Source organism: Poeciliopsis prolifica, unplaced genomic scaffold, assembly GCF_027474105.1.
Source record: "Poeciliopsis prolifica strain line A6 unplaced genomic scaffold, Auburn_PproV2 SCAFFOLD271, whole genome shotgun sequence".
Lineage (NCBI taxonomy): Eukaryota > Metazoa > Chordata > Actinopteri > Cyprinodontiformes > Poeciliidae > Poeciliopsis > Poeciliopsis prolifica.
Window position 1 is genome coordinate 2,501 of NW_026562646.1, and position 13,588 is coordinate 16,088.

The 13,588-nt window shown below is 40.2% G+C and overlaps 1 protein-coding gene across 1 annotated transcript; it reads right to left on the minus strand.

Moving 5' to 3' along the window:
• Positions 1-8,912: 8,912 nt before the first annotated feature.
• On the minus strand, positions 8,913-12,848 carry LOC129357639 (UDP-glucuronosyltransferase 2A1-like). The gene is made up of 7 exons (XM_055026729.1): positions 12,460-12,848; positions 11,816-12,305; positions 11,341-11,489; positions 11,137-11,268; positions 10,976-11,063; positions 10,574-10,811; positions 8,913-10,122 (listed from the first exon to the last, which is right to left on the minus strand). Exons 1-7 carry the CDS (start codon positions 12,697-12,699, stop codon positions 9,843-9,845), a joined length of 1,617 nt encoding a protein of 538 aa, XP_054882704.1. The 5' UTR covers positions 12,700-12,848; the 3' UTR covers positions 8,913-9,842.
• Between the last annotated feature and the right edge of the window lie 740 nt (positions 12,849-13,588).

Below are 13,588 nucleotides of genomic sequence, written 5' to 3' on the forward strand. Positions count from 1 at the left end.
CAAACCCTAAAGACCAAACCCTAAAGACCAAACCCTAAAGACCAAACCCTAAAGACCAAACCCTAAAGACCAAACCCTAAAGACCAAACCCTAAAGACCAAACCCTAAAGACCAAACCCTAAAGACCAAACCCTAAAGACCAAACCCTAAAGACCAAACCCTAAAGACCAAACCCTAAAGACCAAACCCTAAAGACCAAACCCTAAAGACCAAACCCTAAAGACCAAACCCTAAAGACCAAACCCTAAAGACCAAACCCTAAAGACCAAACCCTAAAGACCAAACCTAAAGACCAAACCCTAAAGACCAAACCCTAAAGACCAAACCCTAAAGACCAAACCCTAAAGACCAAACCCTAAAGACCAAACCCTAAAGACCAAACCCTAAAGACCAAACCCTAAAGACAAACCCTAAAGACCAAACCCTAAAGACCAAACCCTAAAGACCAAACCCTAAAGACCAAACCCTAAAGACCAAACCCTAAAGACCAAACCCTAAAGACCAAACCCTAAAGACCAAACCCTAAAGACCAAACCCTAAAGACCAAACCCTAAAGACCAAACCCTAAAGACCAAACCCTAAAGACCAAACCCTAAAGACCAAACCCTAAAGACCAAACCCTAAAGACCAAACCCTAAAGACCAAACCCTAAAGACCAAACCCTAAAGACCAAACCCTAAAGACCAAACCCTAAAGACAAACCCTAAAGACCAAACCCTAAAGACCAAACCCTAAAGACCAAACCTAAAGACCAAACCCTAAAGACCAAACCCTAAAGACCAAACCCTAAAGACCAAACCCTAAAGACCAAACCCTAAAGACCAAACCCTAAAGACCAAACCCTAAAGACCAAACCCTAAAGACCAAACCCTAAAGACCAAACCCTAAAGACCAAACCCTAAAGACCAAACCCTAAAGACCAAACCCTAAAGACCAAACCCTAAAGACCAAACCCTAAAGACCAAACCCTAAAGACCAAACCCTAAAGACAAACCCTAAAGACCAAACCCTAAAGACCAAACCCTAAAGACCAAACCCTAAAGACCAAACCCTAAAGACCAAACCCTAAAGACCAAACCCTAAAGACCAAACCCTAAAGACCAAACCCTAAAGACCAAACCCTAAAGACCAAACCCTAAAGACCAAACCCTAAAGACCAAACCCTAAAGACCAAACCCTAAAGACCAAACCCTAAAGACCAAACCCTAAAGACCAAACCCTAAAGACCAAACCCTAAAGACCAAACCCTAAAGACCAAACCCTAAAGACCAAACCCTAAAGACCAAACCCTAAAGACCAAACCCTAAAGACCAAACCCTAAAGACCAAACCCTAAAGACCAAACCCTAAAGACCAAACCCTAAAGACCAAACCCTAAAGACCAAACCCTAAAGACCAAACCCTAAAGACCAAACCCTAAAGACCAAACCCTAAAGACCAAACCCTAAAGACCAAACCCTAAAGACCAAACCCTAAAGACCAAACCCTAAAGACCAAACCCTAAAGACCAAACCCTAAAGACCAAACCCTAAAGACCAAACCCTAAAGACCAAACCCTAAAGACCAAACCCTAAAGACCAAACCCTAAAGACCAAACCCTAAAGACCAAACCCTAAAGACCAAACCCTAAAGACCAAACCCTAAAGACCAAACCCTAAAGACCAAACCCTAAAGACCAAACCCTAAAGACCAAACCCTAAAGACCAAACCCTAAAGACCAAACCCTAAAGACCAAACCCTAAAGACCAAACCCTAAAGACCAAACCCTAAAGACCAAACCCTAAAGACCAAACCCTAAAGACCAAACCCTAAAGACCAAACCCTAAAGACCAAACCCTAAAGACCAAACCCTAAAGACCAAACCCTAAAGACCAAACCCTAAAGACCAAACCCTAAAGACCAAACCCTAAAGACCAAACCCTAAAGACCAAACCCTAAAGACCAAACCCTAAAGACCAAACCCTAAAGACCAAACCCTAAAGACCAAACCCTAAAGACCAAACCCTAAAGACCAAACCCTAAAGACCAAACCCTAAAGACCAAACCCTAAAGACCAAACCCTAAAGACCAAACCCTAAAGACCAAACCCTAAAGACCAAACCCTAAAGACCAAACCCTAAAGACCAAACCCTAAAGACCAAACCCTAAAGACCAAACCCTAAAGACCAAACCCTAAAGACCAAACCCTAAAGACCAAACCCTAAAGACCAAACCCTAAAGACCAAACCCTAAAGACCAAACCCTAAAGACCAAACCCTAAAGACCAAACCCTAAAGACCAAACCCTAAAGACCAAACCCTAAAGACCAAACCCTAAAGACCAAACCCTAAAGACCAAACCCTAAAGACCAAACCCTAAAGACAAACCCTAAAGACCAAACCCTAAAGACCAAACCCTAAAGACCAAACCCTAAAGAAACCCTAAAGACCAAACCCTAAAGACCAAACCCTAAAGACCAAACCCTAAAGACCAAACCCTAAAGACCAAACCCTAAAGACCAAACCCTAAAGACCAAACCCTAAAGACCAAACCCTAAAGACCAAACCCTAAAGACCAAACCCTAAAGACCAACCCTAAAGACCAAACCCTAAAGACCAAACCCTAAAGACCAAACCCTAAAGACCAAACCCTAAAGACAAACCCTAAAGACCAAACCCTAAAGACCAAACCCTAAAGAAAGGTTTTCCCAGGCCCACCTATTCCTTAAAAATGATTAAGTTGAATGTGTAAATTCATTTAGATAATTAAGTATCTAAATGAATTTATACATTCCACATTTTACATATACAAGCAATAATTTACATTTCTGTAGAGTTGAATATTAACATATAAATCTTTATACTCACTTGTCTTGAAACCTTTAAGTTTTTAGCCATTTCATTTAGAACTGCATAGAAATTGAACTTAACTTCCTATGAACAGGGATCCACATTTGGCATGTACTCCACAATGCAAAATTCTACATGTAATTTTATTGTCCTGCAAGGTAAGTGAAGCACTTGAGCTAAAATACTTTCTGGTGGGGAAAAAAAATTGAGTAAGTCATATTTTTTCAGATTGGTGCATAACTTACATATTTTTAAAGTTTAACCATTCATTTACAATGCTCCTTAAAATAATTTACCAATTTGTGGAAATAAAGACTTGAAGATTACCAGTTAACACTGGTAATTTTTTGTAATAAATGTTACAATATTACAAATTGCTGCTGTTCTAAATGGTTACTTTCTGTCACTGACCTTTCAAACTCATTTCATTTAAAAGTCTACAAATACTTTTACTAGGTTTTTCCAGAGCACTACTCTTTAAAGAGATGGAGCTACTGGTGTTAAATAGTGGCCAAAAAATAGAAATTGAAGGTACCAGTTAGAGATTTAGGATTAGCCAATAGTTGAAAAAAAAAGTACCACAAAGATCTCTGTGGCACATGAAGAGCATCATGCTCTTTTTACATTGAAGCAGCAAAAAATGCGTTTTCTGAGCTTAATAACTGACTTTTCAGAGTGAAAATTGGACCCTGACATTTTACTGCAACAGAAAGTGTCCATTGAAGGCCAGATGCCAATATGTAAAAGGTGGAAAACTTCAACAATCCAATACAGAGTTAAAGGGACATCACCAAAAATTAGGGTGCATTTTTATTTGCAAGGTGCTCTTCTAAGAAGATTACAATTGTTACAAGGCTGTTTACACATAACTATAAGCATAATCCCATAAGTGGAAAGTTATGGGAAACCCAACCATCCAAAACATTTTAAGTAGCTTTGGAGTGAATAAAATTAAATGTCATAATATATTCAAAGATTGAAATTAACCGTTTAGAACAGCAGCAATGAAATTGGCTTAGAGAAATGTTACCCTTTAGGGAGATGTGTTTTACCTTACATGTTAGCAGTACTTTGAATGGGAAACATTGCTGAAAGAGTTACAGCTATTCTATGTATCGTTTTGTTTTGGAGCTCAGAAATAATCCTAATCTGAACAGACACTGAAGAGTTGGATTTCTTTAATCAATTGTGCAACTGTTATCAATGCTCCTTAAAATAATTTCCCAATATGTGGAAATAAGGATTTTAAGAATTCTTTTGGTACAAAAATGTTAGGGTGTTATAAATTGCCACTGTTCTAAAGTTAATTTCAATCTCTTCATAAGTTTAACATTAAATGAAAATTTAAGATTTTACATTTAAATTAAATTGTATATTGAGATGTTAAGTTTTCCATTTACTATAATAGTTGATTTAATAATAAAATGTTCAGTTTACTCTAAGATTTTTACTATATTTTTCCAGAGCACTACTCTTTAAAGAGATGGAGCTACTGGGGTTAAATAGTGTCCAAAAAAATTTATATTTGAAGGTCCCAGTTAGAGATTTAGGATTAGCCAATAGGTGGCAAAATGTACCACAAGGATCTGTGTGGGACATGAAGAGCATCATGCTGTTTTTACATGGAAGCAGCCAAAAATGTGTTGGCTGAGCTTGAGAACTGACTTTTCAGAGTGAAAATTGGACCCTTACGGCAACAGAAAGTGTCAATTGAAAGCAAGATGCCCATATGTAAAAGGTAGAAAACTTCAACAATCCAATGCAGAGTTAAAGCACATCACTAAAAATTAGGGTGCATTTTTATTTGCAAGGTGCTCTTCTAACAGGCAGATTGCAATTGTTACAAGGCTCTTTACACATAACTATGAGCGTACTACCATAAGTGGAAAATTATGTAAAGTAGGTTTGGAATCAATTAAACGAAATGTCATAATATATTCAGAGATTGAAATTAGCTGTTTAGAACAGCAGCAATGAAATTGGCTTAGAGGAATTTCACCATTTAGGGGAGGGGTGGGCACTTCTGGTCCTCGAGGGCCAGTCTCCTGCAACTTTTAGATGCATCTCTACTTCAACACACCTGAGTCAAATAATGAGGTCATTGGCAGGACTCTGGAGAACTTGACTGCATTTAGGAGGTGATTCAGCTGTTGGATTCAGGTGTGTTGGACCAGGGAGACAACCAAGAGTTGCAGGAAACCGGCCCTTGAGGACCAGGAGTGCCCACCCCTGATTTAGGGAGATAGATATTAGCCTACCTGTTAGCAGTACTTTGAATGGGCCACATTGCTAAAACAGTTACAGCTATACTGTGTATCATTTTGTTTTGGAACTCAGAAATAGTCCTAATCTTAATAGACACTGAAGAGTTTTGGATTTCATCAATAAATTGTGAAACTGCTGTCTTTGACATTTAAAATGAGTTTCCTGATATGTTAATTTTTCTCAACTACATCATGTCTAAAGAATTTTATTTAAGCTGATTGGGACCCAACCCTGCAATGATATTACATGAAATTTTATAGCTCAGGTCATATGAAGTTAAAGCTATTGACGTTAAGCTGAAGATTTTCTGAAATTAAAATTCTTTCCTTCTGCATTTCTAAGCTGTAGGACTGAATAGAGAATACCAGCTGGAGTGCATGTTGCTGTGTGTGAGGCTATTCCTCTAGAAGACTGGACTGCATTTAAGACTCCCGAGTCCTGGAGTCACCTTTCCCACGTGCTGTTCCTATAGGCGGAACCTGGGAAGGCTGATACGTACCGCGCCCCTGGTTTTAAAAACACACTGTCCGTTAACACCGCAAGGTGGAACCAGCATGCCCAGGAAGCAGAAGGGTTCTCCGTTGATTCTCTTCTCTACTGGTCTGTGTTGAATCCTGGCAGCCTGCAAGTTTACTGACTCACCTTAGCTTCACAGTGCAGAGTGAACTGCACACCAGTAGATCTCCACCAGGTTGTTGCAGTTGTGTTCCACAGAAGGATGAGCAAAAGCAGCAATAGCAAGGTGTTGCTACCCAATTATCCTCCCAGGGAAGAAGAATCTGGACCAGCTGCAGGTAGCTGCTGCCTTCAAGGTCTCCAGACACCGGCTGGGATTCAAACCACCACCCCTGAAATGAGAGGAAAGAGCGATTCTAGTGCCATCATACACCGCAAGACCTCTAGAATGCTCAGTATATGTTGTTGAAACTTATAATTTCAAAGTGAGACTTACCCAATGCGCAGGCAGGTGATTTTCTGAAAGAGCACTTCAACAATGCACACCCATTTCTGAGTCATGGTGCTGATTTTTTGAAATATTTCAAACATCGTCCTAACTTATGTAGTTTGAAAGAAAAGCTCATCTTGATCTAAAGTGTATATGGTTTAGGGTTAGTGATTGCAGCAAAAAAAAAGCTGAACTAGAAGCTAAAATCTGAAGGCCCACCATGCAATGTATTCTGGGTAATGCTGAGACATTTTAAAGTCATTTCTGATGTTCAGAATAGATTAACACATTTCTGGCACCTAGCAGAAATTCAGTCATTAGATTTGAAGCTGAGCTGTGATTTCTGTCTTAAAAATGGAGTTTGAAGAAAAATAAAATGAAATAAAAGAGATTTAAAAGAGTAAATTTTTAAAACCAAATTCCAGCCTTCAGGGCAGCATTAAGATAAAACTCCTTCATCCAACAAATTCTCAGACATGACATGTAGCTGAGCTGTGGCTAATGTGAAAATAGAAGCTAAAACATTATTTATGGCTGATTGGGAAACATGTGCAATGAGTGCCTGCAATAAGCCTTTGCATTATTTCAAGTATTTGAATGACATTTGGGGTATAGTATATATAGTATATATACTATATATATAGAGTATATATACTCTATATATATTATATATAGAGTATATATAGTATATATAGGGTTAGTATTCAGAGGAGGACTTGCCTCCACAGAGAGGAAAGCAAATGAATGACTGACTGTGTGCGTTCATAAAATTGTGAGTTTGATGTTATTCACACAATTCTGTTTCTGTTAAATCATGAGTGTGTTTAGTTGATTTATTAGTTTTGTATTTAAATGAAGCTTTGCATAAGCAGCAGTTGGATAACATAAAAATGTTTTTACTGACGTCTTCATATGTCTCTTGTTATCATGTGGATAATGTCATCATAAGATCAGACTAAGTTAAAGGAATTAGTAAGATTTCTAATTGGTTTGTATTCAGTTTTTTTCTACAGAGACCACAAACACACATGCTTCCATGTATGTACATTCTTCCAACCTTTCTATATAAAGAGTAAACTTTGAATTGGAGTTCTCCTGATTTGATCCATATCCACACAAATATTTATAAGTATCAGATTGAAGTGATTGCTGTGAGCTCAGATTCACAACAACCAAACTTACTGCAGAGGATTTCTTTGAAACCTCAACCTTTAAAGATCCAAATTTCAGCAGTACGCATAACTGGACATCAAAGTTTATTCCAAACCAACTGATTCACACATATATTATTTAAATTAAGTTTCCACCAAAATAAAAAGTTTGCTGGATTTTAGTTAAGTCACAATTATTGCAGTTCAAAAGAATTTGAAAACAAGAATCACATTTCTTTAGAAAAACTAAAGATGCGCTTTGTGGCTTTGTCCAGCAGGGGGTGCTTTATGTCCTTCTTAAGGAGATAATTAATCACCTGGTTGTGTTAATCTGGCACTAGATTTGAAGCAACATTTTAATAGTTTCAATCTGTTAGTGGAAGGCTGAAAGACAGGAGGCTCATGTCTGCTTTCCACAGGAGCAAAAATCTGAACGATCATCTCATTCATGCAAATATGTTACTGAAAGGTGCTATACAAATAAAATTGGATTTGATTTGAATAACTTAAGTAGCTCAATTTCTATGCATAATTTTGATTACAGTCTATAATGTGATAAAAACTTGGGCTGAAGCAGCTGTGTGAAAAAGTAAATAACACCACCGGCAGGTGAGAGAAATTTTAACACAAATTTGTTATAAACTCACAGTAATATATAAGCTTGGAAAAATTCAAGCATGCTCGATATTCTGTGTCTGCAGAATTATGAAAAACTGGAGGGATTCAGTTCTGGGTGGCACTGAATAGACATTCAAATATTCCACAACTTTTTAAACATGATTTTCAGTAACTGTCAGTATTATGTTGATGAGTTCAACATGAAATAAGAAAAAGTAGTTGGTAATGTATACAGCATAATGGATCTGTTTCCTTTCCTTTTTAGCCTCTCCATACTCTGCTCTTATGTGACTCTCTAACCCTTTAACACGTCCCAGTGAAAAAAGGTGAACAACATTGTGTTCTATGAAAACTTACTTTGCATCATTCCAGTAAGTTTATAGGTATTTCTCTGTCTAATCGTTTACAAAACACAACCAAAGAAATTCTAACAATCTTTATAAAATGATAGTAAAAACATCCTCTGGTCTGGACTGACCCAGTCCACACAGTTTGACCTTAACTTGCACTTTACAAGGTTCCTGTGTAACATTACATGTTGCTACATCCCTCCTGACCTGTTATCCCTCTAAGTTAAAGCTGCAGTATGTACATTTTATTATTTATTAAATACATTTGCTAAAATGATGATAATGTTATCACAGTATGATGAGATATGAGGAATAAAAATACTCTGCCTTTTCCCAGTGCTCTCTAGAAACAACCAATCTCAGACTTGTTCTTCACAACTCATCTCCACAATGTCAGTGCTACAAGTTAATGATGATGGAATTAAATAATAACCCATATAAATACTAATCTATCTATGTAAGGATTGTGAGATTCTTTGACTTGCTTCTGGAATGTGTGCTTTGTGACAGATATCTGCAGGAAGTCATAATGTGCCAAACTGGAAGGAAATACCAGCAACTCTAGAGCCAAAACTGAGCGCGGGCATGATGATGATGATGATGATGATTTGGGTGAAATCATCATCATCACCTCCAAAAGGTTAACAGTTGAAGTTTGTGAGCCAGAGATATCAAACTGCACCTGAAACCTTACATGTATTAAGATAGGAGACTCATTGTATTTGGAAAGATTTATGACTGTGTTAGCAGCTGGGGTTGTTTGCCCCTCCCCTTCCAGCAGCTGCTAAACTGGGGTAATTAGGAAACAACCAACTGCTAATAAAACAGGAAGAGTAGGAAAGAAATCTCAGTGGGTTTAGGAAACTATGATGGAGACGTCTTTTTTCCTGCTATCCACTCTGACTGTAAAATGAAATAACTTGTCTCTCTCTTCTTTTTCTGTGTGAAAGTTCTCAGATTGTTTGAACCTGACAATATATTACAAATGTTGTGTGTAAGTTGGTGATGTGTCCAGTAATGATTCCTGTGTATACAGTACCTGCTTCATGCATATAAATGTACATAATGGCGCCTTATTGTTGCACGGCTGTTGTCTCTGATGCATTGCTGATATTGAACAGATGCTATATGTAACTTTCTCTAGAGTGATAAAAAAAGACAAATCTTCAAGACGTGACTGCCTGCGAGTCCCTCAGCTCCACCAGCACTCCGCAGAATTCTTTATGAAATAATTTTTTTTGTTGTTTTTTTTTTATTTGTTTTGTGTGATCGTATAGTTTAAATCGAACAGTTAACAATTTCTTAAAATCAAAACAAAATATTCTCATTTCAAAATAACTTCAACAAAACCAACAGTAAATTCAATGCAATATTCTTACAAAATATGATTGAAACTGGAGCTTTTGGCTTGTGGTACATGAGTGTAATAATTTTCCCCATTCCCCTCATTTGCAGCCCATAATGTGTTTTTGTCATATCATGTTATGTTTTGTTACATTGCTGGTTAATGTATTAATAAAGATATATAATCCAATAGCCTGTTGAGAGTCTCCATGATGCAGGACAAACTCCAGTCTCCTGAAGACGCAGTCAGGGAAAAATGTGAAGAACCACTGAAAACTGCATCTGGTGTTCTGCTTGGATCAAACGGATCCAGATAAAACCATAATTGTCAAAACAGCTGGTTAGTCGTTCTTCTGTCTTTGTTTTCGCCCTTTGCAGTGGCGCAGGACGCAGCGAAGCCCCACCCAGCACAGAGCGGCGCCCACAACTATGATGAGGAGTATAGTCACTCCTGTGTCCAAGCTGTAGTACTGGAACCAGTACAGGTCATGTGACGCCAGCCTTAGGTGTTTAGCTCCTCCATGACGCAGCACAAACTCCAACCAGAAGGTGGCAGTGCTCAGTGGCGCCACCGGCTGCTCATGCTGTAGCGAAGAGAGCTGCTGCATGTTGGACCTGAAGCTGAGCATCAAGGGAAGAAAAACAAGTCAACACTTTTACTGTGAAGATGCTGCAACAAGAACAGGCCAAGAGATTTATTTCAGTGGGCAAATCTTCTGAAATAGGGTTGCACCCTTTCAAACTAAAATCCTGCTTCCTGTGAGGTCACTGTGAGGATTTGTTTCTTCTGTGTTCATTTGGTTCCTGTGGCATCTCATGCCCCTGATTGCTCCCAGCTGTGTCTCGTGTTCCCTGATTATCTTCCCACCATATTTAATCCCTCCTGACTTTCTTGTTCCCCATGGGATCCATGTTGTGCTTTTGTTTAGTGACCACCAGCGCTACCAGTGTCTGCGTTTTGTTTTGTCTCATCGCTCACCTCTGCAGCCTGGATTTCTGTACGCTTCATTATTAAAACCATCATTTGTGGTCCAACTGCATCTACCTTGCCACCTCTAACCAGAACTCTCACCTGGGTTCATTGATGACAGTATGCAGCGCCTCCTCCAGCTCATCCACTGTCATGCGGTTGAAGTGGAGGACGACGGCGGCACCGCGGCGGCTCAGACGGGCCAGATTGTCTGGCTGATCACCAAACAGTGGGATGCCGACAACTGGAACGCCATGAAACAATGCCTCGTATAAACCGTTCGTCCCGCCATGCGTCACAAAGGCACGGGTCAGTTGGTGTCCCTGAAGGTCACAGGGCTCTTATTGTGAAGGTTTTATTTAAAAAAAAAAGAAAGAAAAAGAAAAGCTGCTGCTGATTTAGTACCAGATGACAAAGTAATGTAGTTTTACTTTGAAAAGCTCTAACAGGAAGAGGAAAAGAGAGAAGGCTTTTAGTTTGAAAAGCTGAGACAGGAAGTCATACCAAGCAAGTCATTCTGAGGGATCCAATCAAAAAGCTTGGTATTTGGTGAAAGAGTTGCCGGGGTTTTGCCACGGTAGCGCCAAATTACCTGAAAGATGTCACATGACGACAGTGGTTAAATGGCGAGAAGAAACAGGAAGTGAGTAGGTGGAATCTCTGACCTTCTGTGGTAGTCGGCCCAAAGCAGAAGCGATGACATTTGCTCTGTCTGGTGCCAGATTGGTTACCATGGAGCCAAAGGTGACAAGCACTACACCAGCATCTCCAGAACTCTGCATGAAGGCTTCCAGGTCCTGCAGGAAGTGACCAGTTTAATGTTGTTTCATCACTTTGAGCTGTAAGTCAAACAGGAAGTTGAACCATGCCTCTGGCAGCTGATTGGCTGGTCTGCAGTGAAGACCTCCCACATAGAAAAAGTTTGGAGGTATTGGCCGTGGTGTCTCTATGTCCCAGAAGGTCCTGATCAGCCAGACATCAGCCCTCCCCAAGGAGCTGCAGAAGCTGCTAGGACTTCCTGTTCACACAAACACGACTCAGATGTTTTTCTGGAGGAAAAGAACTTGATCAAATTCAACTCAAACCCTGGCAGTCTGAAAGTATTTGCCCAAAGTCAACTTTGATTGATCGTGAGGTGTGATAGACACGCTTTCCTCAGTCTTTATATTATGCATCATCATATTTCAATATTAGAATGAAAACAAAGCTGTGGAGAAGCTGTGGGACTATAGAATAAAACTCAGAGCTCTGATAGAGCGGATGTCTCCACCCTGCGGTGAGTTCATGCTCTCTTTTTGGGGCTTTTTATGATGGATTTAAATAACAAAAGATGATCTGCACCACCTTTGATCTCAGTGTAGAAAGAATCAAGCATCATTTTCCAGGACACTTCGCTCAACACAGACAGCCCTGTGTAGGTCAGCATGTTGACCAGCCGTTCCCAGAAGGTCATGTAGTCACTGTATGGAAGTGGAGACGCAGGGATGAAGGATGCTGGCATCGGTGCTTGGCCGCAGTGACGCTCCAAGGTGCTGCCAAATGAGAACCGCAGCGAAAGGACCAGAGGCACACCGAGCACATCGGCCACCAGATCGCCACACAACACCATGGGGTCCAAGATGACCACATCAAAAGCGGCGTCATGCAGGGTCGCCATCAACTGCTGATTTTTCAGCATGGCGTCACACTGCTGCTTCCCAATTTGGGAGAACTTCCCCATGATTGACAGCGGCACTAGAAAACGGTCCAGCAGGGAGGAGTTATGGGCCTTGTACATGGAGAAGTGAATAAAATCCTGCATAATGTTGTTCATGTCTGATCTACTGAATGGAACCTGAGAGAAACACAAGGAGCTGATCAGAGTATCAGTTATTGATCAATACTGTCAGTGAGCTCAAGGGTTAGGAAGTGGAATCACTCACAAGTAGTCTAGGTAATGTTTAACACTGATACTGATAGATGGACATTCATAGGTTGGATATTTTTACCTTGAAGACCAAGAAGTTGAACTTGGCGGCATCTCGACTGCTGTTATAGTTGACCGACGGCGAAGCGTCCGGCACCAGGACGGTCACCTTGTGATTTCTCCTCACAAGCTCCTCTATGATGGTTCGCATGTTCAGCCAGTGGCTGTGCTCACCTGGGAAGGCAAGAAAGTGTCCACTATCAGCTGCAGGGAAGAAGACGCCAAGCAGCAGAATGGAAGGAAGGAGAGAAGGGAACTTCATTGTGGATCAAACTGCCAGGAGAACGAGGACCCTGTGTTTGCCTGCTGCTGAAGATCCAGAGTCCAACCAGAGCAAAGGTTACTAAGAGCTGTTCTCTGATTGGTCAGCTGCTCAGAGCATCATCATCACCTCCAAAGCTGTAAACTCAGATGAAGAGTTTAAGAGAGAGAATAATAAAACCTGGTTCTCTGTTGGGAGAAGAAATTTGACTAATTCTGGATGAGGACGATTGAAGAGTCCAATCAGAAACAAGAAAAACAACCAGAGTCAGAAAACTGCAGGAAAGCAGTTTAGAGCCGAGTCTAAAGGTGGAAAAACACACACACACACACACACACACACACATTGGTGAAATCTGAGCAGGTGAAGGTGTGGTTGCAGGGTAAAGGTCAGGCACATTCTTGTGAGAGGAAAAACTTGGTGGTGAGAAAGTCTATGAATCTTGTAGAATTTAGCTCCATAAAAATTAAACAGAAAAATGCACAAAATGCACAAAAATGAAGATAATAAAAGTTGAAAGCTGATGCAGCTCTGAGGGCGTCAGCAATTCTGAATCTGAGGAAAACCAGCAGCTCAGCTTCCTAAAGACTTCCTGGGAGGAAAGCCTGGGAAGTGGGGCGTGGTTTATGAAGCTCTGCCTCCATTAGTAGGGACTTTCATAAAGAGCAGGCCCCTCATTGGCTGCTTGGGCGGCCATCTTGGAGAGGTCGTCCCTCCTACTTGGCAAAAACAAAACAGCAGAAGAACCATTTTTACTCTCCGTGTCTTTATCGCTGCAGGACACCCGTTGCTGAGCAGACATTACGTTAAAAACATGGAGTTCTGTTACGATATCAAGTTTCTAGGCTTGATATTTATTGATGGATGATTGATGAGCCTCTCATGAACA